At 36.2% G+C, this 27,527-nt stretch overlaps 1 protein-coding gene and 1 long non-coding RNA gene across 2 annotated transcripts in view; one reads left to right on the forward strand and one right to left on the reverse strand.

Moving 5' to 3' along the window:
• Positions 1 to 1,192: 1,192 nt before the first annotated feature.
• Positions 1,193 to 27,527, reverse strand: part of LOC136038950 (heme-binding protein 2-like) — a 31,919-nt gene continuing 5,584 nt past the window's right edge. Inside the window, exons 4-5 of the mRNA XM_065722465.1 lie at positions 3,419 to 3,599; positions 1,193 to 1,439 (exon numbers count right to left, since the gene is read on the reverse strand). Of these exons, the coding sequence (XP_065578537.1) occupies positions 1,244 to 1,439; positions 3,419 to 3,599 (377 nt within the window). The 3' untranslated portion in view covers positions 1,193 to 1,243. The remainder of the gene's footprint in view (positions 1,440 to 3,418; positions 3,600 to 27,527) is intronic.
• The window catches only part of LOC136038951 (uncharacterized), a 37,856-nt gene continuing 25,000 nt past the window's right edge, over positions 14,672 to 27,527 (forward strand). The window contains exons 1-2 of the long non-coding RNA XR_010620345.1: positions 14,672 to 14,735; positions 26,269 to 26,411. This is a non-coding gene — a long non-coding RNA (uncharacterized LOC136038951). The remainder of the gene's footprint in view (positions 14,736 to 26,268; positions 26,412 to 27,527) is intronic.

The raw sequence follows: 27,527 nt of genomic DNA on the forward strand, positions 1-27,527 counted from the left end.
TTTTTGTAACGGGAAAATGGAAGGAAATAACAACAAAGAAAAAAAGATGGCAATATTTGTTTACACAGATAATTTGTCACCCCTGTTTTGGTCCCGGTTAGTTTTTACTACCATTTTCACTGAATTTTGGAAAATTGGCTCCAATTTTTTACCCCCAGGATTTTCACGATATTACGCCACTCTTCTTGGGAGTTTCCAGTCTTAGCTCTTGGTGGTTGGGTGGAGGTAATACACCCCAATCAATGTATTTTCATAGTTTTACCTTGTTTTAATTGTTAAATTTTGTTTTTTTAGTTTAACTTTCTTTGCAAGTAAGGATACTACTAGTTCTCTGTACGTATTATAGAATTGCCATCGTGTCATATATTACTTTATTGAATTTCCCAAGCATTAGCAATTTGCATTAGCAAATCTACAATATTTTCATTTTTTTATTATTATTTTGATTTCTATTAATGATAGTCATGGTTGTTACAAGCCAAAATGTTTGGGGAGGTTTCTCGCTTAATTTTTCCTTGGGGGGGGGTGAGCAATATTACCGAATGAATCGTCATTCTTATGTATGTTCTTTATCAATTATTTGCTGAATGTCTGTTGTAAATACGATACGCAAAGCCACTACACGAGTTGGTAAAACCGCTGCAGTTACCAACCGAGATTGAGATTTCGGTAAATATCATGTCACTATCAACATGCTTCTTATTTCACCAAACGGAAAATTGTGGCACCATCTGTAAAATTATATCAGGAGTCAATAAAACTGCTGCGTTTACAGACCAAATTGGAGATTTCTGTAAATAACAATTCAGTGTTTCCAAGGTCATTATTGAAAAAAAAATTAACAAAACAAAAAATAACAAAAATATTGGGGATTCGCAATTTTGCCGAATTATCTTCTTACCGACTGGTAACCCGACCCGAAAAGATTTGGGATCCCCCTCTGCCCCCCATAGGCGACAGCTTAGATGAGATTCACTACTTATGATTAGTTGACTATGACTAATTATTTGATTTTGCAAATTTGACCCATGCCATTTCGTTTTGACAAAGCGATAAGCTTTTCTTAGAAATATAACCTTTCAAGTTTATAAAATCAGAGGTTATAAAGGGTTATAAAATAATATCAAAGGTTATAATATCAAGGTTATAAAATATAACCTTTCAAGCTATTAAATGGAGAGAAGGTAAAGAGTCAATCAACACATTTCCGTTTAATATAAGGTTTACTTCATTATAAAATTATTTAATTTTTATTTTCAGCCACCGTACGAAGAAACCAAACTTCGTTTCTTCTGTTGACAAAGTCGTAAGGGGAATTGTAACCAACCATATACCATGGAGCATACTGGGCATCAGCAACGGCATCTGCTTCTAGTAGTTGGTAAAGAGAATAACCTTCTGTTATGAAATCGTTTTCAGATGCATATCCTGAGAATTGCCTAAAAATCATGATAGTGTATTGAAATAGGGAACTTTAAATTTTAATAGTGAAAATTTTCACAAGTGTTACATAAATTAAGATTAAACACTTTATTCAGCACCAATTACACTGATTACACTAGTTTTGTCATATAGTTATTCTAAAAAATGCCAAGGTACATCAAACACTAGACAAGGCAGTTGATTTTTTTTTTCGTCAACACTAGCGCACGTTTAATCTTTCTTAAATTATTTGTACTCCTTAGAAGAACACTTAACTAGTATTTTAAATAATAAGCTTTTTTGTTAAATTTTTGGTGTTACTCTAGAGAATATCCATACACTTTAAGATATCTGATGTGAATACAGTTTTGTTTTCTCGGTACTCCTATCTACAACCGAATGAGTATTGGGAAATAATGCTGACATAGCACGGATAATGTTGATGCTGTTTTAAGGATCGCAAGCTGTGTTAAAATCCCATTTAGTCCCTAAAAGACGCTTAATGAATGGAATTGTTGCTTTTCAATTTTAGTTTTTGTATAAACAATGAGAAAATTACCCGATTCAGCAATTTTTAATCATAGCAGTTATTCAGCTCCGCCTGTCACTGACTTCAATGAGGGGGTAATCTCTCCCAGATAAGGATGAAGGAAGAGGGATGAACTACAGATTTGCTACAAATCTAAAAAGAGATCGAGAAACCCACAACTGTCTACAACAGCCCATTGAAGAGGTCCCGAAGCGGTGTAGCAGCACTTGGGGATAAGTGAAGAGGTCCCGGGCCATCTTAGGACCAAATACTTTACTACTTATAATTTATAATACTACTTATACTACTTATAATATTGTACCTGTGAAATTTTTGCAGTTTATCAGTAAAATCGTTTTCTTTCTCAGTGTCAAAACCATCTAAGCTGGAATATTATTTATCCTAGTTTAATTCAGCTTTGACATTAGACTTACTAGACAAAAATACCATATTTATCTTTAGATCCTGCCTAATTTCTCCTTTTATTATATGTAAAATTTTTCCAACATACTACTGTTTTCAACTGTCTAGTCTCCATCTGATGTTCATTATGACTTATACCTTGCACTTTCTAATCTTAGAGTCTGTAACTCAAATTTCGTTGGATACAGATTCCCAACCTAAGCTCAAGAACTTCTTTATTCATCATAATTTACTGCCTATAGCATAATCCTTCCTACCTAAATAAACAGGTTCCACATCACCTAAGTTTATATTCCCAATCATTCGAGATGAGGTTGCAACATATCTAACAGGTCCAGTTCTAATTATCCCAATTCACCTGTAAAAATGTCAATGAGGTAGTTGTCTTTCAACATCCCAACATTTGATGTACCTATTCCACCTCTAGACAAATTTTTATTTCCAAGTATACACAAAAGGATTAGCATGAACAGACTGCTAGGAGTCCCCATGACTTCCACTAGAATGGACATTGCTATGAACTTTTACTCCTGTGGATATTCCTGTTTGAAAAATTAAATAAAAAACAAGTTGTTTTTACTAAAAGTAACGATCAACATCAGATTAATAGGAGCAGAAGTTAATGAGTATATGGTGGTGTTACCACCTCCTGATTTCCTCAATCATTAACCAAAAATTTCTTTCATGATTATTGTGCTTCAACAGCTGTTCTTAAAATATTGAGATAAAAAAGTCTGAGTTTAGTACAAAGAGTGAGGGATTGAGGAAGGGGGTTCAGTGGCTTGTTTATGATTAAAAAAATCTAAAAATAGAATTAAAAAGGTCCGTCATGTTCTCAGAACTTTTTCTTCTTTCGCATACTGCTGGTAAATTTTGTCATTGGTGCCTTTGAATGGCTTTCGATGGGTCTTAAGTAGTAATATTCCTTATTAATTTTTACTCCCTCTGTATTTGCAACTATTTTACCATCATGCTAATTTTAAATAAGGTTAAAATAATTTTGTTTATTATCTTTTAATTACAAACATGTATGGATCAGCTTACCTTGAATATAGTTCGATCTCTGGCCTATCTTCAATATAAACAGCTTGGTTAGTGGGTACAGGCGGACTTTCTTGGAACTCCTCCGGTACAAAAAATGACATTCTGAATGTTTGTTTGCAGTTTGGTCCTTCTCCAGGTATAATGAGGGTTGTAACGGGGGCTGTCATCGGAACTACGACTCCTAAAACATTTGATATTTGTTTAATTTTTAATAAATTTGATATTTGTATAATCATCAAATTTCTCGTTTAATCACTTAAGTAATTAAATAATTACTTAGTAAGGTAAATTGAATATTCCTTTGGGGGGTTGCAACATTATGATATCAATATCGTCCCCAGTTTTTTTTTGCATTTATATATTTTTCTGTGGTTTTTTTTGCGACAAAGTCACACTTTTCTAGATTTTGCACTTGTTTTTATTTGTAGTGTTCAAGTAAGATTTTTTTTTCATGCAATAAATCGAAATATTTTGAATCAGTATTTCCGAGAAACTTGTCTCAGTTCAGAAGACCTGAATAACAAGCCTTTTTTAAACCGTTGAATTATTTGAATGAGTTTCTACAAGATGAACTGGTAAAGTTTTTCTTAATCAGCCTTATTCAATTCAATTTATTTCTGACCCGTCAAAAAAAACAAAAGAGAGTTTGTAGCCCTAGTAAGAGAGTAAGACAAAAAATAATAAAATAAAAAGAGAAAATAGTATGCTGGTATTCCCTCCAGAGGCGATAGACTGGCTATATTGTCAATCTCTTCCTATTCCTATAAATAAAAACCTTATAGAGGCACAGATACAATAACAATAAGGTAATATATATGTCATCGGAATTACGACTCCTTGAAATATAGTGACGAGCAAACTCGAGATAATATGATGTAAATTTTCAACCTTCCTCAATTAAAGCGGCATTCTTTGTATGCAGTAATTCTATAAGTCTATATACATAAAAATAAGTTGTTTGTGTGTGTGTGTGTGTGTGTGTGTCGAGTGACGTCATGTTTGTGTGTCGACTGACGTCATGTTTGTCGACTGATGTCATTATAAGGATTGAGCTGTATGCGTCATGAAGTTGTTTGTTAACTGACGTCATGTTTGTCAACTGATGAAATTACATACCGGGACATAAATGACAACTGGGACACAGGGAATATAAATGGCGACCGAAAACCTCAAAGAGAAATTACAGACTGGGACAACCAGACACAAATCACGACCGGGACACAGAGAATATAAATGATGACCGGGACACAGGAACACAACTACAACGGGGACGCCGGTGGCACAGGCGGGATATATAAATGACGACCGGGACACAGGGATTGTTTGAATAGAAATTACAGACCGGGACACAAATGACGACCGGGACACCGGGACACAGGGAATATAAATGACGACCGGGACACTCAAAGAGAAATTACAAACTGGGACACCGGGACACAAATGTTGCATGTTCAAGAGTCATTAAACCTGACAATCTATTTATATGCACAGACAATGGGACAGCGAAGAATGTTGTATATTCGCATGTTTTACGTAGTTAAAGACATATATCTATCTCTATTCACAGGTGGGACACAGGGACACAACTACAATGGCGCGTAACTAATATGGCGCGTAACGACTTACGTGTGCGGGGGGGCTTGGGGGGGGGCGAAGTGCCCCACCAACTAGGTGTTTGGATGGCGCGAAGCGCCACCTGAACAGTTCGTATATATTTAAATTTCTTATCTAGAATCCCAATTTATAACCAATTTATATTCTAATCGTAAAAGTTTTAAACACTTCATACTAAAAAAGAAAAAAATACAGAACAGCTAAAATTTTAAAGTGCATATTGTGTTTTTTTTTACTGATATTAACGTGTCAATGACATGAAAATAAACACATTTTTGGACCCCCTCCCTTATATAGACCACTTTTAGGTTCAAAGATGACTATTTAATTCATGCCGTATGTTTTAATTTTTTTCTGATTTTTTCCCCGTGTTCCTTTCCTTTAAATTTTGCACCATCTAGTACCAAAACCGGCAAATCGCATATAAAGGTTCTATTCTATGAAGTATCTTCCCACTTCTCTTTCCTAATTCCTCAATTCTCTTTCCTAATTCTCAATCTTTCCTAATTCTTTAGGATATATTTGGTTGTATAATCATCAAATTCCTGAATTAATTACTTCATAAGACTTTATAAGATAAAAACTATTATTCTTTCTACGATATTAGGTTCTAGAAGCATATTTTCTAGTACCTCTCTTTTTTGTAGAGGCACTAGAAAATATACATGTAGAACCCAGTAGGCATCCTTGCCCAGTGGTTAGCCCAATAGAATTGGGATTCTTTGTCCATCAGGACAAGGGTTGGAATTCTGGTGTCGCTGGTTCTATGCAATGAGCGGGGCTCAGTGGTGTGACTCTATAAGCTCTGCTAAAGTTGATCTAGCTCTAAAACCTGGGAAAATCTGAACGCAGTAAACAGGAAAGCTGTGTCAAAGCACAATATGACTGGCCCTTAATCCCCCATTATACTTCCTGGCTGAATGGCCATAAAACGGGGATCAGCATCGCCGGTAGGGATTATATCATCCAACGCTGCATACTTTATTTTTACCTTACCCCGCTTTTTCAAGTCTTTATTAATGATCCACCTACAGTTTTTTTTAGTTTTTATGGCACTTGGTATTAACCAAGTGACATATAGCAATCGCAAATTCTGTCGGTCTGTCGGTCTGTCTGTCTGTCTGTCGGTCCCGGTTTTGCTACTTTAGGGACTTCCAGGTAAGCTAGGACGATGAAATTTCGCAGGCGTATCAGGGACCGGACCAGCTTAAATTAGAAATAGTCTTTTTCCCGATTTGACCATCTGGGGGGGGAGTGGGGCCGGTTAATTCGGAAACAATAGAAAAAATGAAGTATTTTTAACTAATGAGAGGGTGATGGGATCTTAATGAAATTTGATGTTTGGAATTATATTGTGCCTCAGAGCTCTTATTTTAAATCCCGATCGGATCTGATGACATTGGGGGGAGTTGGAGGGGGGAAACTTAAATTCTTGGAAAACACTTGGAGTGGAGGGATCGGGATGAAACTTGATGGGAAAAATAAGCACAAGTCCCAGATACATGATTGACATAATCGGAACGGATCCGCTCTCTTTGGGATAGTTGGGGGGGGGGGGGTAATTATGAAAAACTAGAAAAAATGAGGTATTTTTAACTTACGAACGGGTGATCGGATCTCAATGAAATTTGATGTTTAGAAAGATATCGTGTCTTAGAGCTCTTATTTTAAATCCCGACCGGATCTGGTGACATTGGGGGGGGGAGTTGGGAGGGGGAAACCTAAAACTTGGAAAACACTTAGAGTGGAGGGATCGGGATGAAACTTGGTGGGAAAAATAATCACGAGTCCTAGATATATGATTGACATAACTGGAACAGATCCGCTCTCTTTTGGGTTGCTGGGGGAGGGGTTAATTCTGAAAAATTAGAAAAAATGAGGTATTTTCAACTTACGAACGGGTGAAGGATAGAAGGATATCGTGTCTCGAAGCTCTTATTTTAAATCCTGACCGGATCTAGTGACATTGGGGAAAGTTTGGGGTGGGGAACCTAAAATCGTGGAAAACGCTTAGATTGGAGGGATCGGGATGAAACTTGGTGGGAAAAATAAGCAGAAGTCTGACATACATGATTTACATAATTGGAACGGATCCACTCTATTGGGAGGGGGGTTAATTCTGAAAAATAAGAAAAAATGACGTATTTTTAACTTATGAAGGAGTGATCGGATCTTCATGAAACTTCATATTTAGAAGGACCTCGTAACTCAGCTCTCTTATTTTAAATCTCAACCGGATCAAGCGTAATTGGGGGGGGGGGCAGTTGGGGGGACTGGAAATCTTAGAAAATACTTAAAGCGGTGAGATCAGGATGAAACTGGATGGGAAGAATAGAAACCTGTCTAAGATACGTGACTGATATAACCGGACCAGATCTGCTCTCTTTGGTGGAATTGGGGGGGGGGTAATTTTGAAAATTGAGGTATTTGTAACTTACGAAAGGGTGACCAGATCTTAATGAAATTTGATATTTAGAAGGATCTTGTGCTTTAAAGTTCTAATTTTGAATTCCGACCAGATCCTGTGACATTGGGGGGAGTTGGAGGAGGAAACCGGAATTCTTGGAAAACGTGAAAATTTGGGTATTCTTATCTTACGAATAGATGATCGGATCTTAATGAAATTTGATTTTTAGAAGGAATTCATGTCTCAGAGCTCTTTTTTCAAATCCCAACCAGATCTTTTGACATTGGGGGAGTTGGAGGGGGAAATCTTGGAAAAACACTTGGAGTGGAGGAATCGCGATGAAACTTGGTGGATAGAATAAACAAATATCCTTGATATGTGATTGATAGAATCGTACTGGATTCGCTCTCTTTGGGGGAGTTGGGGGGAGGGGTTCAGTGATTTGGCGAGTTTGGTGCTTCTGGACGTGCTAGGACGATGAAAATTGGTAGGCGTGTCAGGGAGCTGCACAATTTGACTTGATAAATTCGTTTTCCCAGATTTGACCATCTGGGGGGCTAAAGGGAGAGGAAAAATTAGAAAAAAATCAGGTATTTATAACTTACGAGTGGGTGATCGGATCTTAATGAATTTTGATATTTAGAAGGACAGCGTGACTCAGAGCTCTTATTTTAAATCCTGACCGGCATTAAGCCTCTTATTTTCCTTTTTAAATAAATCTATTGATTCATAGAATTTTGTTAGAGCTCATAACATATGATCTCTTGGCTCTTAGCTCTTCTCGCCTCGTCACAAGTGCCATATGAGCTCTTAGCTCTGGTTTTTTTGTACTGTTTCTATTCGTCGAAAGTGATTGGAGGGTAACCGATTCCCCTCACATTCCCACCATTTTCCCAAACATATTCAATCAAAATTTTGAGATAGCCATTTTGCCCAACGTAGTTGAAAGATCTGGAAAAAATGTCTTTGAGGGTACCAACCCCTCCCTACAGCCCTCAGGGCAAGGGCTCATGCCCATGGAGCATTTCAAGTTTATATAGAAAGAGCAATCGTATAAATTTCGGACGGGGCTCATTAGATTGCTAATTATAATTATAGTGCCATTTTTTAGATTCAGAGTGATCGGAGGGTAGATTTCCCCCACACCCCGTATTTTACCGAAATTCATCTGATAAAAATTTTGAGATGGCCATTTGCTATCATAGAAACTTCGAGAAGAACCCGTCCGATTAAAATGGCTGAAATCAGGGTGCAAGGAAAAAAAAGATAAGAAAAATACAGCAAAACCAAAGTGCTGCTCTCGCAACACAATCAGTATTAGTTCAAACATATTCTTATACCTTGGGTTGAGTTCATTGAAAAACGGTTTAATTTAAATATTTGTGAGTTAGATAAGGATTAAGTCAAGAGAGGGTGTATTTAAATGGGGGTTCAGTGGAACAAAGGCTTATTTTAACTTGATTAGTTGTCAGATGAGGGTTCAGTTTAATGGGGCTGAGCTGCATGTGGGCTGGGTTTCATGGGGCTCAGTTAAAGGGGTATTTAGTTGCACGAGGGTTCAGTCAAATACAGTTGAGCTGCAAAGGGATCTAGTTCCACGAATTAATTGTTTTTTTAAGCATTGACTAAAATAAAATTAAACATTAAGCATTTGAGATGAATTACCCGTTTTCGAAGAGCTTTTACATTGGAACTGTTTAACGACAGTATTTTTTTTTTACTTGGGGCTTCGAAAAGGGTTCGATATTTGAACCCAGTGCTGTGAATTGGACATATTTTTTGTCAAATGGGTATATTCAGGGTTTCCTTGTCTAGTAAAAATAATGCTACTATTCAGGGTCTTTAAAAAGCATTACCACGCCATAAAATTTACTACATCCCAAAAAATATTTCGTGTGATTCTATAGGTAAATATTTCTCTATGTCTAGTTCTCCTCAACTGACTTCTGATATGACAGAAAAGGGCAACTTATGTGGCATACAACTACAAGCAATTGCAAAAAAACAGTCTAATCTGAATTTTAATCTCATCTCCGAATGTTTGCCTTGTGTGGTAATAACGTTTTCAGACTATCCATTTTCTAGAAAATTGTACGGAAAACTGGAAGCAGTGAAAGTAATCGAGATATACAGTATTTTTAAATACATGTGTAATAGTTTATCGGCTATCGTCATCAAAGTTTTTTTTTTCTAAACCAATACCTACAGAAAAACAATTTTTAAGCATGCATCATTTGGAAAATTTACCCTTTTTCTGTTGAAACCACACAAAAAAGTTGAAACCTGTCAATTGTTTCATCAAATTCTGAGACGTTTCAAATTACTAATACATCGTTAAATGTTTTTAGTTAATAAAGGAATGTTTAGTCATCAAGCATTCACCTATTCGCACTGACTTATTGAAAAAGAGGCCTTTGGGAACATATCAAATGGTCAAAATTTAAAGCAATAGATTAGGAAATTCTCTCTTAACTGATATTTTTGAATTGTATTGTACAAATTGTTAATAATAAAAAAATTTGCACAATACAGCGTAACTAGAGACTTTTTTCAAATTTATTTTAAGACAAAACCAAGAAATAATTTACAATAAACCGTTTACACAACTTCAATGTTTAAAAAGTTATATTAGCAGTTAGTGAATTTTTCAATTTTCAAAAGTTTTAATTTTCGATATCAATTTTTGAAATGCTGACGTGATTGAAGGTTGAAACCCTGATCTTCATCAATCAGCATACTGTAGCAGTATCTGCTTCTAATCGAAATCAATGTGTGCTGAACTGTTAGTAGCCATTTTAATGGCTACTAGCAGTACTTAGTACTAAAAAGTGATTCGAGGCCAACTCAAAATTTTGAGATAGCCATTTTGTTCAACATAGTTGAAAGGTCTGGAAATTATGTCTTGGAGGATATCAACCCCCCTACATTCCTCAGGGCAAGGGTTTTAAGTTTTGCCCTGGGGCTATATAAGGTAGAAAAAAAGACTGGTCGTATAAACTTCGGAGGGGGCTAATTGGACTGGTAATCGGAAGTTCTATTTCTCTTTTGAAGATTCAGAATGATCGGAGGTTGGATACTCCCCCCACACCTCAAATTTTTCCGAAATGCACCTGATAGGAATTTTGAGATAGTCATTTGTTGTCTTAGAAACTTCGAAAATAGCATATTCGATTTGAAACTGAAAGGGCTAGTGCCCCTTTTAATAGTTGAAAATGATTGGAGGCAAACTAATCCCTCTCCCACGGCCACCATTTCCTTAAACACATCCAATCAAAATTTTGAGATAGTCATTTTGTAGAACATAGTTGAAAGGTCCAGAAATTATGTCTTTGAGTTTGACACCCTCTTATAGCCTTCAGCAGAACAGTTGTAAGATATGCCCTGAGGGCATTTAAGGTATATATTGAAAGGGTGATCGTATAAACTTTGGAGGGGGCTCACTGGATTCGTAAGCAGAAGTTCTATTGCCCTTATTAAGATTCAGAGTTATTGGAGGGTGGATACCCCCTCCATACTTTTTATTTTTTCCGAAATCGTCTGATAGAAAATATTAGATGGCCTTTTGTTGTCGTAGAGACATCGAAAACCGCTCATTCGATTGGAAATTGAGAGGGAAAGTGCCCTTTTTCATAATTGAAAGTGATTGGAGGGCAACTAAACTCCCTCCCAAGCCCATCATTTCCCCAAACACATCAAATAATTTTTTTTAGATTGCCAGTTTGTTCCACGTAATTGAAAGGATCAGAAATTAGGTCTTTGAGGATGACAGCCCCGTTACCCTTCCCTTCCCACACACACACACACACAGTCCTCAGGGCAAGATAAGGTATGCCGTGTTGGCATACAAAGTATATATACAAAGGGTGATCGTATAAACTTCGGTTCGCTCCCGTAATGCATCTGATATAAACACTGAAATGGCCATTTTTTGTCGTAGAAACTTCGAAAAAGGCTCATTCGATTGGAACTTGAACTGGGCTAGTGCTCTTTTTGTTAATCAAAAGTGATTGGAGGGCAACCCTCCCCCCCCCCACGCATCAATTACCAAAACACATCTAACCGAAATTTTGAGATAGCCATTTTGTTCAGTGTAGTTGAAAGGTCTGGAAATTATGTGTTTTACAGCCCCCATACCTTTTCAAGACCATAACCTAATTTGCACTTTACTGAAAAAAAAGGCTATGGATTGTCAGTTTAATATACATATACTGATATAGATTCCTTAAAGTTTCAAGATTTTTAACTTATTAAAGTTAAAAAAGTTAAAACTACTATTAGTTATTAACTAGTAGTAGTATTAACTAAAAAAGTTAATGCTACTACTACTACTTCTACTCTTACAATTTCAATAAATAAAAAGAGTGTAAGTGTATCCAGGTTGTCAAAGAACATAGATGGGATCTTTCGGGAATGATATTAACTTTATTTTTTTCACGTTCAACTTCAGAAGCTATAAAATTAAATTAAAAAATACTGTTTGTGTCAGGATTAAAAATTGTTGAAAAAGTTTCTCCAACATGCAAATAGCAACCCATGCAATGGATTCTTATAGAAAATAGGCCTAACTGAAAAGATATACAATATTATTTTTTCCACGGAAAAGACTATGTCGATGAAAAGCGAACAGGAATTGATTCAAGAAAACTTTTTTCCACAAGACAAGCTTTTCAAAGAAAAGTAAAGAGCTCCATTAAGCCAAGAATGAGCAAAAGTAAAGTCAAATGATCTTCTAAGCGTAAAACTACTACAAATCACTATCATTAAATAAATGAAACTCGAAACGAACAGAAACTACAATAGATAGAGTCAAACTTAAACGAGCAAAAGTAAAGCTGATAAAACCCTATAAATCTTATCTTATATATGACTTCTCAAGCTCAGAACACAGTTTGCGCTTTACTGAAAATAAAATAAGTTTGAAATTCTTCACCTGTTTTACTGTCATAAATGAAAAATTACCACCTTAAGGTGGTAATTTAACCTTAAGGTAAAAAATCTTAAAACCTTAACCTTAAGGTAAAAAAAACCTTAAGGAAGAAATGTCGGTATATGTTAATTAAACTGACAATCCACGGTCATTTGTTTTTTGTTTTTGTTTTTTTTTTTTTTTTTCAGTAAAGCGCAAATTATGTTGTGGTCTCATAGGGGTTATCAGCCCGAATCATGTTAACTTTTACTCGTTTTGAGTTTGACTTGGCAATTTATTGTAATTTCTGTTCTTTTTTATCTTCATCTATTTATTGATAGTGATCTGTGGTAGTTTTACGCTTGGAAAATAATTTGACTTTATTTTTGCTCATTCTTGGCTTAATGGAGCTCTTTACTTTTCTTTGAAAAGCTTGTCTTGCGGAAAAAGTTTTTTAAATTAATCTGTGAAAGCAATAATTGCAGCTTACTACAGGACGGATTGCAGCTTATTGTAGCTGTTAAATAAGAAAACAATAATTGTGATAGAACACAACAAGCACTTTAGGATATATATCTAATGATTACAATCACTTATTTAACAGAAAGATAACCAAAATTAACTTAATTACCACTCTTGAACGCAGAGGTATTTTTTCTCGTTTGACAGGGTATGAAAGATTACACCAGGTTAGACCTAGCAGTAAGAAAACTCCTTTAGTCATCCAACGGTTTTTTAGATGGATGTACGTAATTGATGAATTTCTTCGGTTAGCCCTCTACGTAATTTATAATACGTAAACTACATAAACTACGTATTTTCAAATCATCTTGTTAACATAGTGTAGTGGTCCCAAACTTACTTTGTCTACACTCCCCCCGACCCTTTTTGAGCAAAAATCATTTACTCATGGCCCAATGGAAATTAAAAAAAAAATTGGTTGCCACAGCGATTAATTAGTATTTAAGTATTAATGTTTTTACCTTTTCGTGAAATTTAATTAAGAAAAGTTAGGAACATAGAAGTTTAAAAATGTGAACTAGGTACTGAGAATGAAAGTTAACATAAATTCAAACACTCCAACTCATCTTATTGAAAGGAATGAACTTGGTGTGTTGCTAAATATTCAGTAATTCCCGGCTCTGTTTTCGTCAACAGCAACCTTAAACCAGCACTAATTAATCATTCCAACAAATATGTAATGTAATATTAGCGATCACTATACTGATCCTGGGTTCCTCGCTTCCCGCATGAATCGCTCCAGAGCACACCAAGGGACGGGAGCACCCGCTTTGGGAAACACGTATATAGAAGAACAACAATCACGAGTGACTTTCCCTTGGATTATTTCCAGGATTTCAATTTGAGGAAAACATGAAGCCTTTTTTAAATTAAAAAGTGGTTTCAGCTACGAAGGAAATCTTTTTTAGTCATTGCATTGCTGAAATATGTTTACTTTTAATGTGTTCTAGGCCCCCACCCCATAAAATTTCCTCCGTGGACAATTCCATTGTCCACGTGGACAAAATTTCCTCCACCCGGAAATTTCCATCTGCGGACAATTAAAACAAATAAGAATGTAAAAATTAATACTGGAGGATTAGCCTATCTTCACCATATACCCCTATTTTACGTATATTTCGAAACAGGTAGAATATTCTCTAAGTCCCATCTCACAAAAATGTAAGCTGCTAAATTTTAAAAGTTCATTCATTTTATTTCTCATACTTTCCCTTTGGCTGCCCAATTTTGTATTTGAGGGGTAATTTTCCGGGGGTAATTGTCTAGTGGGGAAGCATATTCCCGAGGATGTTCGGGGAAAAGTGTCGCAAAGTGATTTTTGGGGACTGGGATTTTCCGGGAGGAACTGTTTGGGGGAGAGGGAATCAGCTGGGCACCATTTTTATAGAATAATACTCATTTTTGGATGGGGAGGATCAAAATCAGAATCTTAATTCTGGTCTTGACCTTGGTTTTACTGATCAGATAAATAATTCCATGGCATTTGGAATCACACAAAACCATGACTTAGGCTAATATGCCATAACTAGATCCATCGTGGCATGCACATTATTTAATCAGATTACCTATCTATTAAATTCTTCAGTGTTCATACCACCTAGCATAGGGGGTTGATTCAAACTGTCTAGAGTGGAGACATTAATAACCCCTTATAATTCTTAGCCTGACTTTGATCGATTTTTTCTCAACAAGTTTATGCAATGTTATGTCAATGATGGGAAATTCAGAGATATTGTTACGCTGGGGGTTATAACGAGGAGTTGTTAGCGATAGTAAAGGCAAGTCAACAATTCAGTTGATACCAGAACGTACTTCAGTAGTGTAGTTCAGCAATGGTTCGAAAAGGATTAAGACATAATTTTCACTTGGTATATAAGTTTCAGCCTTTTATCAAGTCAAGTCTTAATTGTTAGAAATTGTTTCTTTTTTCATGTTCAATAATAAGCAATGAAACTGACTTATTGCAAAATATATATATATATATATATATATATATATATATATATATATATATATATATATATATATATATATATATATATATATATATATATATATATATATATATATATATATATATATATATATATATATATATATATATATAGCATCTCGAGGAGAGAGCTTTAACCCTTACTCCAGGTGAAAATTTGAACAATTAGTTATAATTATGTAATCTTCGCTAGGGCAACAGTGCATTTGGTGTTGTGTCCCGGACTAAACATTATAATACCGAAATTCTTACTTAATTATGTTCAGACAACCTCGATTTGCAGGACTTTCAGATTCGCTTCCAGTTTATTTGAGTCCCAGTATCCCCTTTCCACGGGCACTTCATCTGGGGGAGAGCAAGGGGTCAGTTTCCTCCAAATAATTTGGATGAAAATATACAAAGTCAATAAACTAGAAATTTACTCCACTTTATGATAAACAGAATAATTGTAGTTAGCATGTTTTGACTGCAATTTCCCTATACTTTATACTCCTCCCCTAATGCGCAAATATATAGCCCAGATAATATTATCAACATCTCCAGATTTTTGCTAGTCCCCTGAGATAATTTGCTAATGGGCGGAATGTCTGTGTGACAGCCAGCCGACGCTGAGACTTGCAAAATTATTTCAAGTTACTACGTCATTGTGGTATATTCAAAAAAAAATTAAAAGAATACTTCTTAGGGAATTAGTTTTTTTTAGTTTTTTAGTTGTTTTTATGGGGGTGGGGGATGTGAGTGGGTTATAGGGCTGTAGGGAGTAGCGGGTTGAAGAGGTTGGGTGGATGAATTTGTATTTGGATGGTGGTTGTTACCCAGGGGTGAGACGTGACTGTCTTTTTTTCTATTTTTTTTATTTTTTATTATTGTTTTAATTAGTTTAGGATGCTACAAGGAATACTTATGTAGGCTCTTTTTATTATTATTATTATTATTGTTATTATTATTATTCTTATTATTATTATTAATAATTTAGGATGCTTTTAGGAATGTTTTTGCAGTTAATCGCTACGCGTTAGAAAAATTAAAAATTTTCCTAGCGTAGTGATTTATATCTGTAATAGTTTGTATTTTTATTGTGCAAATAAATGTCAAAAAGTAAGTCACATCCCTTACTCGAACCAGAACCCATTCCTGTGGAGCCTTGGCTCTGGGAGGGGAGCACCGCGGCTGGGGAATTGCCTATTTTGATCCGATTTTTCACTTTGATTTTTTGTTTTTGGAGGTGGCTGCTTAAATAGTTCTTCCCTGGGTGCCACCAACTCTAGGAACGACTCTGATCCAAACAAACTAGATTTTCTAGCTTATGACAGACAAAATTCTGTGTTTCTTCTACTCCCCCTATATTTCGTCACCTTTTAATTAACCCTGACTATATGGAATCTTTCTAAGTAGGAAATGCTCGCTTGCCTTGAGGAATAAAAAAAGCAAAAAAGGTGTATACTCCGGTGAATATCGGAAAGATACTGATGCTCAGGGTTGTCGCCATGGTCAGTTTCAAAGTGCTACAATTGCCCAAATCTGCGTGCAACATAGCGATTTTCGGTGCTGGTGTCAAAGAATGATAATAACAGCGCTAAAATAGCACTTCTGTGCTATTTTAGCACTATTTTAGCAACCCTGAGCACGTGCTACAGTGCTACACGCAATGGAATAGTGTCAAAATAGCACTTTCATGCTAGAAGTGGCAACCCTGCTGATGAGGTTGTTGCATCTTCAGGGATGCCTCAGCTACCCGTTGAATGACATCATGTCATTGTTTTCAGATGGTGTTTGGCTGGGAGTACTTGACATTACCAATTATAAAAAAATTATTCTACTTTAAATGAACAAAAGCACGGTTTTGAGGTACGACAAATTTTAGCTGCAGTGCCTATTTTTTCTTCTATCAAGTATGATCCAGGGAAGGAGATCCACCCTCTGACAAATAAAGTTCCTACAAAAAAATAGATATTGATAATCTGATAACTTAGCCAAAATATGTTTAAAAACATTTATCATAGACTGAAACACTATTTTGCACTACGAGGGAAGGAGTGGCCGAAAATCACATTAATATTAGGGGGTTCCAGGCTCGTACGTAAGATTTTTTTTGGGGCCCACTAGTAATTTTTATATTTGATAATTTTTGATAAATTAACTTAAGTTGAGAAAAATTTTTAATAGTTATTTTTATATTTGATAAGTTGAATAAGAAGTGTCGGAAATTCTGAAAAGCTTAGGGGTTTAAAAATCGTTAAAATTTCGTAGCAGAAGACTATAAAATTTACGGTTTCTAAGAGGCATATTTTCTCTTATATTTACAACTTTAAAACGTATTTAAGCAATTACGGTTAAGCAGATTCTCAAGTAACATCTGAATCTCAGATGTCAGGTGGGGCGGAAAAAAACGCCTTACCCTGCTGCAAGAAGAAGGACGAGAAATAATTTTGTGCATGAGTCAACCATTTTTTAAATTAAAGTAGGCCTACCAAACCTTCTAAATTTTCTTTTATCGTATGTGTTTGACTCTTGTCTCAAATCGAAAGCTCTGGAAGTTGGGATGGGGTATATGAAAGCTCTGAAGCTAACTGTTCCTATGTCTATAGGCTTATACCCGCAGTTGTAGTCAGAATAAACATGGGTTTTGGTCAAATTTGACTCATTTTAATTTTTTTTCATGAAACTATACTTACTTTATTTACTTTGCCTGTCACTCTGGTATGTGCAGAAAATTATTTCGGGAATGGGAGAGAGGGGTAGAACAGAAGATTATGGAAGGGCCAAATTACCCTTTTAGGAAATTGTAGAAAAGAATTCTGTATAAACTCTGGCGCCATGCCTAGAGCTTGCCCTCCCCAAGACCGCACCCGTTTTCTTGAATTTTGAACTCAAGAAAATAATAAATTAAAGAAAAGGAAGGGACAAAATGAAAGGGAAAATATTTCTTTAATTTTGATATGGAGGCATTTTATTAGATCAAAAGAGAGACACATAGGCAGCAATTGAATTTGGAGTAAGGAGTGACACAAATTAAAAGAACAAAAAAAGAATGAAGAGTGGGGAAAATACAAAAAATTATGGGTCAAACCGGAATTTTTTTCGATTCCCCCCCCCCCCCCTGTCGAAACAATGAATTTATGAAAGCCCTTTAAAGAGTCGGAAAGACATTGGTTCCACATTGCGCAAGTGCTTGCTGAAAGACAATAACGAATGATTTTAAAGAATTTGGGCACTTTTGTCTTATAGCCACCACACTCAGGATCTTGTATCGCGAAAATGAGACAATAATCGGTTTTCATGGTCTTTTACCAGACAATATTAGCTTTGGCTCGATGAAAAAACTACATTATAGCTATATTAATTAAATATTTAGTTGGTATTTTGGTTAGGTTCTAGTGTGGTGGCTATAAGGCACAAGTACCGAAGTTACGATGATCCTCCATTTTCAAGAGAGTTTGTACCTGTTTCTTAAAAATGTGAACTATATTTGCATCACTACGGTGTTTAAAATGGATGGTTACTAGTTAATAAGCCTAAAGAGTGTAGCAATCCTCAAGCCTATCATATGGTCTATTGTATCCATATATGTTCTATCATATGGTCTATTGTATGAAATCAACATTCTGTCGTATTCAATGTTCAGTCTATTGTGTAATTAAATAAAAAAAACTAATTTTTTTAGCTGAAAGTAAGGAGTGACATTAAAACTTAAAACGAACAGAAATTACTCCGTATATGAAATGGGTTGTCCCCTCCGCAATCCCTCGCTCTTTACGCTAAAGCTTTTAATTGTTTTAAAAAGTAGAATTGTGGCAAAGAGTCAAACTTCAGCGTAAAGAGCGAGGGATTGCGGAGGGGACAACCCATTTCATATACGGAGTAATTTCTGTTCGTTTTAAGTTTTAATGTCGCTCCTTACTTTCAGCTAAAAAAATTAGTTTTTTTTATTTAATTTCTGAACGTTTTTGAATTAATGCATGTTTGGTTTTGGCTCTCCGCACATAAATTATTAAAATGAAACTTGTATATTAATTCTTTTTTTGGCTAAATGGCTTTCTCTTAGTTTTGATCAGACGATTTTGAGAAACAAGGGGTGGAGAAGGAGGCCTAGTTGCCCTCCAATTTTTCGGTCACTTAAAATGGCAACTAGAACTTTTAATTTTTAATGAACGTTTTTATTAGTAAGAAATACACGTAGCTTAAGAATTAACTTACATAACAAACTTTCATAACCTTATATTTTTATTATGTATACGAGGGAGTTTTTACCCTCGTTAATACTTCGCTCTTTACACTAAATCGTAAGTTTTGTCCCAATTCTTTAAGAATGACCCCTGAATCAGAAAGGCCGTAGAATAAATAGTTGAAATTACTAAAAATACTTTAGCATAAAGAGCAAGGTATTTATCTCCTCCTAAATACCTCGCTCTTTATACTAAAGTATTTTTAGAACCCCTCATATGCGTAATTATCTCTGTTCGTTTTAGGTTTCAATGCTACTTCTTCCTTTCATTTGAAAAAACGTTTTCATGTTTATTTTTCATTGTTTTCTTATAGTAGTGCTAGAGAACCCTGCGCCCTTTTCATTGAATTTTTCTTCCCTCATGACAGATTCCTCCAAGGAAAGATCCTCCAACATAGCCCCCTCTCCTCAGCCCCACCCCCAAACAAAATAAAATCCCCCTGAAAACGTCTGTACACTTCCCAATAACCATTACTATATGTAAACACTGGTCAAAGTTTGTAACTTGCAGCCCCTCCCCCAGGGATTGTGGGGGAGTAAGTCATCCCCAAAGACATAGTTATTATGGTTTTCGACTATGCTGAACAAAATGGCTATCTCAAAATTTTGATCCGTTGACTTTGGGAAAAAAATGAGCGTGAGAGGGGGCCTAGATGCCCTCCAATTTTTTTGGTCACTTAAAAAGGGCACTAGAACTTTTCATTTCCGTTAGAATGAGCCCTCTTGCGACATTCTAGGACCACTTGGTCGATACGATGACCCCTGGGGAAAAGAAAAAAAAAAAAACAAAAAAAAAAAAAATAAATAAACACGCACCCGTGATTTGTCTTCTGGCAAAAAATACAAAATTCCACATTTTTGTAGATAGGAGCTTGAAACTTCTATAGTAGGGTTCTCTGATACGCTGAATCTGATGGTGTCATTTTCGTTAAGATTCTACGACTTTTAGGGGGTGTTTCTCCCTATTTTCTTAAATAAGGCAAATTTTCTCAGGCTCGTAACTTTTGATGGGTAAGATTAAACTTGATTAAACTTATATATTTAAAATCAGCATTAAAATGCGATTCTTTTGATGTAGCTATTGATATCAAAATTCAATTTTTTAGAGTTTTGGTTACTATTGAGCCGGGTCGCTCCTTACTACAGTTCGTTACCACGAACTGTTTGATAAATATCACAACATTGCATTTCCGACTATTCTTCATTGACAAGGACTGTCAATTCATGGCAAATCAATAACTAAATACGCCTAAAAGGGCGTTGTGAGAATAACAGCTAATTAGCATACACCAGGGATCTACACCAGACCCCTTTCATAAATATTGTAGAATACCAGATTTGTTTATAACTCTTTGGGTAATGACAAGACATAAACTAGGCCCTGTGAACTTGCATCAAGCTCAGGGTGACAGGGCAAATAAATCAGCACTGTGAATCTTCAACTTTTGATCCCATCAGCCCCTTGTTGACAATATTATTCATGGATTGTAAGAGTTGTTATTTAACAACCAATGCACTATAATATTTAAATTACGTTTTATTTCAGATAAAATAGTCTAACGGGTCGTTTACCGGGCTAACGCGCTGTTTATCCTAAAAAACTAACAAAAATTCTCCAACTCGTAAGTTGGTTTTTAAAATGCAGTTGAAAAACTCTTACCACCCCCCCAAAAAATGTATAAATTTTATAGTAAAAAATAGAATTAAACTATAAAATGCAAACAAGTAACAAATATTTTGAGAACAAAATAAATGTTCAAAATAAATAGTAAGAACAGTGTTTTAGTTCGGTGACAAAGTTGTAGTAACGATAATAGCGGAATACGACGACATTTTTGAACAACTTTGCTCTCATTACGTGCGCGGCGGGTGTCGTTCTCTCAGTTGTAGGTTGTAGACCATATTTCATTATCCCAAGGAAAGTAACGCAGTTGTGTTACTGAGTAATTATTAAGCAGTTATCCTAGTGAAATAACTTTTGTTATTCAAAATAAATAATACTAAGGGCAAAGGAAAACAAAAAAGAGGTTGTTTCTAGATATGTGGACAAAGTATGGGTATTTTGAAAATGGTGAAAAATTGGTGCACACCTTATGTACAGCTATCAAAGCCGTATCCAGAATTTTGTTAGGAGGGACGCGGCATTTTTTCGAGAATCTGATCGGACAAAAATTTCGGGGTTCAAACTTCCTACCCCCACCCTAGATACGGCCTTAACAGTTATTATAACAGTCATGACTTGTTTTTATGGCACTTGGTATTAACCAAGTGACATATAGCAATCGCCAATTCTGTCGGTCTGTCTGTCGGTCCCGGTTTTGCTACTTTAGGCACTTCCAGGTAAGCTAGGACGATGAAATGTGTCAGGCGTATCAGAGAAGGGACCAGCTTAAATTAGAAATAGTTGTTTTCCCAATTTCACCATCTGAGGGGGAGTGGGGGCCGGTTAATTCGGAAAAAATAGAAAAAATGAAGTATTTTTAACTTATGAATGGGTGATTGGATCTTGATGAAATTTGACTTTTGGAATGATATTGTGTATCAGAGATCTTATTTGAAATCCCGACCGGATCTGATGACGTTGGGGGGGGAGTTAGAGGGGGGGAACCTAAAATCTTGGAAAACACTTAGAGTGGAGGGATCGGGATGAAACTTGACGGGAAAAATATGCACAAGTCCCAGATACATGATTGACATAATCGGAACGGATCTGTTCTCTTTGGGGTAGTTGGGGGGGGGGAATTCTGAAAAATTAGAAAAAATTAGGTATTTTTAACTTACGAACGGGTGATCAGATCTCAATGAAATTTGATGTTTAGAAGGATATCGTGTCTTAGAGCTCTTTTTTAAATTCCGACCGGATCTGGTGACATTGGGGGGGGGGGGAGTTGGGAGGGGGAAACCTAAAACTTGGAAAACAGTTAGAGTGGAGGGATCGGGATGAAACTTGGAGGGGAAAAAGAAACACGAGTGCTAGATACATGATTGACATAAACGGAACGGATCCGCTCTCTTTGGGATAGTTGGGGGGGGGGGGTATTTCTGAAAAATTAGAAAAAATGAGGTATTTTTAACTTACGAACAGGTGATCGGATTTCAATGACGTTTAATATTTAGAAGGATATCGTGGCTCAGAGCTCTTATTTTAAACCCGACCAGATCTGGTGACATTGGGGGGGGGGTTGGGAGGGGGAAACCTAAAACTTGAAAAACGCTTAGAGTGGAGGGATCGGGATGAAACTTGGTTGAAAAAATAATCACGAGTCCTAGATACATGATTGACATAACCAGAACGGATCCGCTTTCTTTGGGGTAGTTGGGGGAGGGGTTAATTCTGAAAATTAGATAAAATGAGGTATTTTTAACTTACGAACGGATGATCGGATCTCAATGAAATTTGATATTTAGAAGGATATCGTGTCTCAAAGCTCTTATTTTAAATCCTGACTGGATCTGGTGACGTTAAGCGAAGTTTGGGGTGGGGAACCTAAAATCATGGAAAACGCTTAGATTGGAGGGATCGGGATGAAACTTTGTGGGAAAAATAAGCAGAAGTCTTACATACCTGATTTACATAATTGGAACGGATCCGATCTATTGGGGGGGGGGGTTAATTCTGAAAAATAAGAAAAAATGACGTATTTTTAACTTACGAAGGAGTGATCGGATCTTCATGAAACTTCATATTTAGAAGGACATCGTAACTCAGATCTCTTATTTTAAATCTCAACCGGATCAAGCGTAATTGGGGGGGGGCAGTTGGGGGAGGGGGAAAATACTTAAAGCGGTGAGATCAGGATGAAACTGGATGGGGAGAATAAAAACCTGTCTAAGATACGTGACTAACATAACCGGACCGGATCTGCTCTCCTTGGTGGAATTGGAGGGGGGGGGGGTAATTTTGAAAATTGAGGTATTTGTAGCTTACGAAAGGGAGACCAGATCTTAATGAAATTTGATATTTAGAAGGATCTTGTGCTTTAAAGTTCTTATTTTAAATTCCGACCAGATCCTGTGACGTTGGGGGGAGTTGGAGGGGGAAACTGGAATTCTTGGAAAACGTGAAAATTGGGGTATTTTATTTTTCGAATAGATGATCGGATCTAAATGAAATTTTATTTTAGAAAGAATTCATGTCTAAGAGCTCTTATTTCAAATCCCGACCAGATCGTTTGACATTGGGGGGAGTTGGAGGGGGAAATCTTGGAAAAACACTTGGAATGTAGGAATCGGGATGAAGCTTGGTGGATAGAATAAACAAATGTCCTTGATACGTGATAGACAGAATCGTACTGGATTCGCTCTCTTTGGGGGAGTTGCGGGGAGGGGTTCAGTGATTTGGCGAGTTTGGTGCTTCTGGACGTGCAAGGGCGATGAAAATTGATAGGCGTGTCAGGGAGCTGCACAATTTGACTTGATAAAGTCTTTTTCCCAGATTCGACCATCTGGGGGGCTAAAGGGAGAGGAAAAATTAGAAAAAATTAGGTATTTATAACTTACGAGTGGGTGATCGAATCTTAATGAATTTTGATATTTAGAAAGAAATCGTGACTCAGAGCTCTTATTTTAAATCCTGACCGGCATTAAGCATCTTATTTTCCTTTTTAAATCAATCTATTGATTCATAGAATTTTGTTAGAGCTCATACCATATGATCTCTTGGCTCTTAGCTCTTCTCGCCTCGTCACAAGTGCCATATGAGCTCTTAGCTCTTGTTTTTAGACAAAACACTAGGACAAAAAGTCGAAAAAAATACTTTATCACACTGTTCTGAGAATGATGTATAGTCAGACACGTCCCCAAAACTTTATGTGGGGGTTCAATGACAAAAAACTGTTAAAAGGGAGGCAATTTTAATAAACAGAAACTAATTTGATTTGATAATTCAAATAGGAAGTGCTAGATGATAAAAATAGGGCTGGAGGGGACCCAGCGAATCCCATCCTGTGCATACATCACTGTGCACAGTGTTTTTCATCTTTTTCAGTTATCTTTTTGCATGTTTTAGGTTTTTTTGCTTTTTTGTTGTTGCTAATAGAAACCTCCAGAGGTGAAGTCCAAACCTCCTGGAACTGTATCTTACATTGTTTCATTGTCGCAATTAAGAATTTAGCTGTTATTTATATATTTTCATATCACCTAATTCATAAATCAACAGGTACTGATCTTAAATGTTCTTTTGAATTTTAATGTCTTTTTACTTCCACAGAAAAATTTGTTTGTATGCAATGTTTCACTGAAACCGGTTTTGTTCTTAATCAGGTAAATCGGCTTTCACGCCCATGACCAAAGACTATCATTCCTAGACGTGTATTTCAGACATGTATTTCATATTTAGTTTCAGTATGTAACCTAAATTCTGCCATGCATGCATGAAAGTGCCACTCTTACACAGACACATATACCATCAAAAGAGGTGTTTTGATTGATGGAATTTGGCGTACTTATCGGTTATATAGCGAACACTATAGAATTTCGATCGCGGATGATGCGAACATGACACAATAAAGTTATCAAGTAACCTCTTTATATCACACAATTAGCCTTGGCTTGGCTGGAAAATAAATTGTAGCTATATCTTATTAAAGTATTTAGTTGGTATTTTGGTTTGGTTAGGCTAGTATAATATATGCTATGCTTTACCCCCCCCCCCTAATTTTCAAATATATAGCCCAAATTTGTTTCTAAACTATTATGTTTTCATCATATTTTGTTTGATTCCATTAGCATTAATAGAATATCACTTCCCGAGTGTCTACTATATAACCGATAAGTAGGGAATTTGTTATTAAGAACACAGAAGTTTAAACATAAATGCTTTGGTCAGACAGTTCTTTGTAAAGAACTGAAGGTAAGGAACGACTTGGCTCGATAGTAACCGTAACTCTTTAAAATAAAATTTTAAAAACAAGAGATATACCAAAAGGATTAGCTTTCTATGCTGATCCCAAATATATAAGATTTATTTAGTAGTACCCTTCAAAAACTACGAGCCCAAGAAAATTTGCTGGATTTTGGAAAAAGGGGAAAGACACCCCCTAAAAGTCAAGAAATTTTATTCAAAATCATCAGATTCGGTGTATCAGATAACCCTGCTGTATGTTTTTTAAGTTGCCATCTGTAAAAATGTGGAGTTTTGTATTTTTTGCGAGAAGAAAAATCAAATAGTCCTTGGCAACGAACTGATAAGGAGCGACACGACTCAATAGCAGCCGAAAGTTTTTAGCGTAAAGAGCAGGGTAATGAGATGGTGAAAGCCTCTTTGATATACAGAACAATTTCTGTTCGATTTTAGATTTGATATTGCTCCTTACTTTCATTTTTAAAAACTATATTTTTTATTTAATCACGCAGAAGGGACGAGTGTTTATTTTATTTTTGTTTCGTTCTTGCCAGGGGTGATCATATCGATTCAATTGTCACATAAAATTTGGAGGGTGTGCAATTGAATGGATGTTAAAAGTTCTTGTGCTCGTTTTAAGTGACCAAAAATATTGGAGGGCAATCTGCCTCCTTCCAGCGCTCTTTTCCTCCCATAGCCTTCCCGCCAAAATTTTATTATATGAAATTTGTTCAGCATAGTTAAAATGTCCAATAACCATACTTTTGGGCTACAAAATTCCCGAGCCCCAGGGGAAAGGGCTGCAAGCTATCAAATTCATCCATTATTTACATATAATATTTGTTATTGGGAACTACTCAGATATTTTTCTGGGGGGAGGTGGCTCTGGATGGGTAATTACTACTGGGAGCCCTTTTTGTTGGGAGGGAAGTTTCAGGAAGTGAGCCTTTCAAGGGAATCTTTACAGGGATGAATTTGCCCGAATTCAGGTCCCAAATTCGTTTTATTTGCCTTCATTTCTCTTTGGCGACTTAATTTGACAAATAGGGATATATTTCAAGAAAAAATTTACTGGGTTTGTAAATCTCTTGCGGGAGTTTTCAGTTATGGGGGAGAGGTTTCTGAGGGATAAATTCTCCATGTGGAAATCATCATCAGGAGAAAGTCCCTGTGGAGAAATTTTCCGAGGGAGAAAGTTCCGATTTAGGAGTGATCCCGAGGAGAATTTTCCACATAGGGAGGGATCGGGAAAATTAGCTTGACTTGAAAAACGATCAGAAATAAAATATATATAAAAAAAATCTCTTTTCAAACTGAATAATACTAAGGAGAATTTTTCAGGTTGAATAGTTCACAAGGATTATTTTGGGGGAAATTCGAAGCGACGATGGAATTTTGCAAGGGTAATTTCCTGGATGAAAATCTTACACAGGAGGAACTTTCCGTGGAGAGATTTTTGAGGAGGGAGGAATTTTCACGGAGAAGTAGGTAGATTTTATTACATTGTTTGAAAAACGATCTGATTCAAAAAAAAACAAAAACAAGCAAAAAACAGGTTTTTTAAACTGAAGGAAATGATCTATGTTAAAACTTAAAACAAGCAGGAACTTAGAACTTAAAACAAGCAGGAACTATGCCATATATGAAAGGAGGCTGCTACTCTCCAATACCCTACTCTCTACGCTAAAGTTCGACATTTTGTCCCCATTCCTTAAGAATGAATCCTAAAACAAAAAGGTCACATAACTAGAATCATAAGCTTTTTTAAAAATATTAAAAGAGTACAGCCTAATGAGCGGGGTATTTAGGAGGGGACAGCCCTTTCCATGTACGGAGTAATTTCTGTTTATTTTAAATTTTAACATTGCTCCTCACTTTCAATTTCCTAAACTTTTGTTTTATTTAATTGCCGTCAAGTACCGTATTTTACAAAAAACGCCATTACACCGAACTTCTTGGAAATTGATCTCTGGACAGATGCTTGTCAACCGTAAACAGGCGTGCCTTGTTTAACTCTCATTCCAGGCAATCTAATGGTCCTATGTCAATTTTAAATTCTTGGTCAACCTGCCTGAGACTCTAGGCAGGTGAGCCTTTCTAGAAGCTAGCAAACAAGTGTTAGTCCAATAAGAAAGTCATAGTTACTCCCATCAATTACCTGTGCCATTTAACCAAACACTTGGAAAACTATAGATTTCACCGTTGGCCTACGAGTCCAGGAGACTTTTTGGTAATGTGTCAATCCCGTGACACGGTATTCCACCTTTAGACTACAAGCGGCCAACCCTATTTGGCGTAGGTCTCACTTGTTCACCCGTGAGTCTAAGCAAATTCAGTCCCGGTTTTTTCCAATGGACATTGCCCGTCATGCATCAACCAAAAATTAGTCCAATCTTTCATATCTTAGTTCTGTAACTACCGACCTTAGTTCTTCCAGGGGAATGGCGCATGGACGAATGATAGATAGAATTATCTATCAAAAGTTGAACTCACATCATTTTTATACAATCCTACAAAGGGCTTATGCTAGAGTTGTCTCTCACTCAATTGGACCACCTGTCTTGGATTTTTCTATAATTAGCCATGACTTGATGCCCACA

This window comes from Artemia franciscana, chromosome 18, assembly GCF_032884065.1.
Source record: "Artemia franciscana chromosome 18, ASM3288406v1, whole genome shotgun sequence".
Classification (NCBI taxonomy): domain Eukaryota; kingdom Metazoa; phylum Arthropoda; class Branchiopoda; order Anostraca; family Artemiidae; genus Artemia; species Artemia franciscana.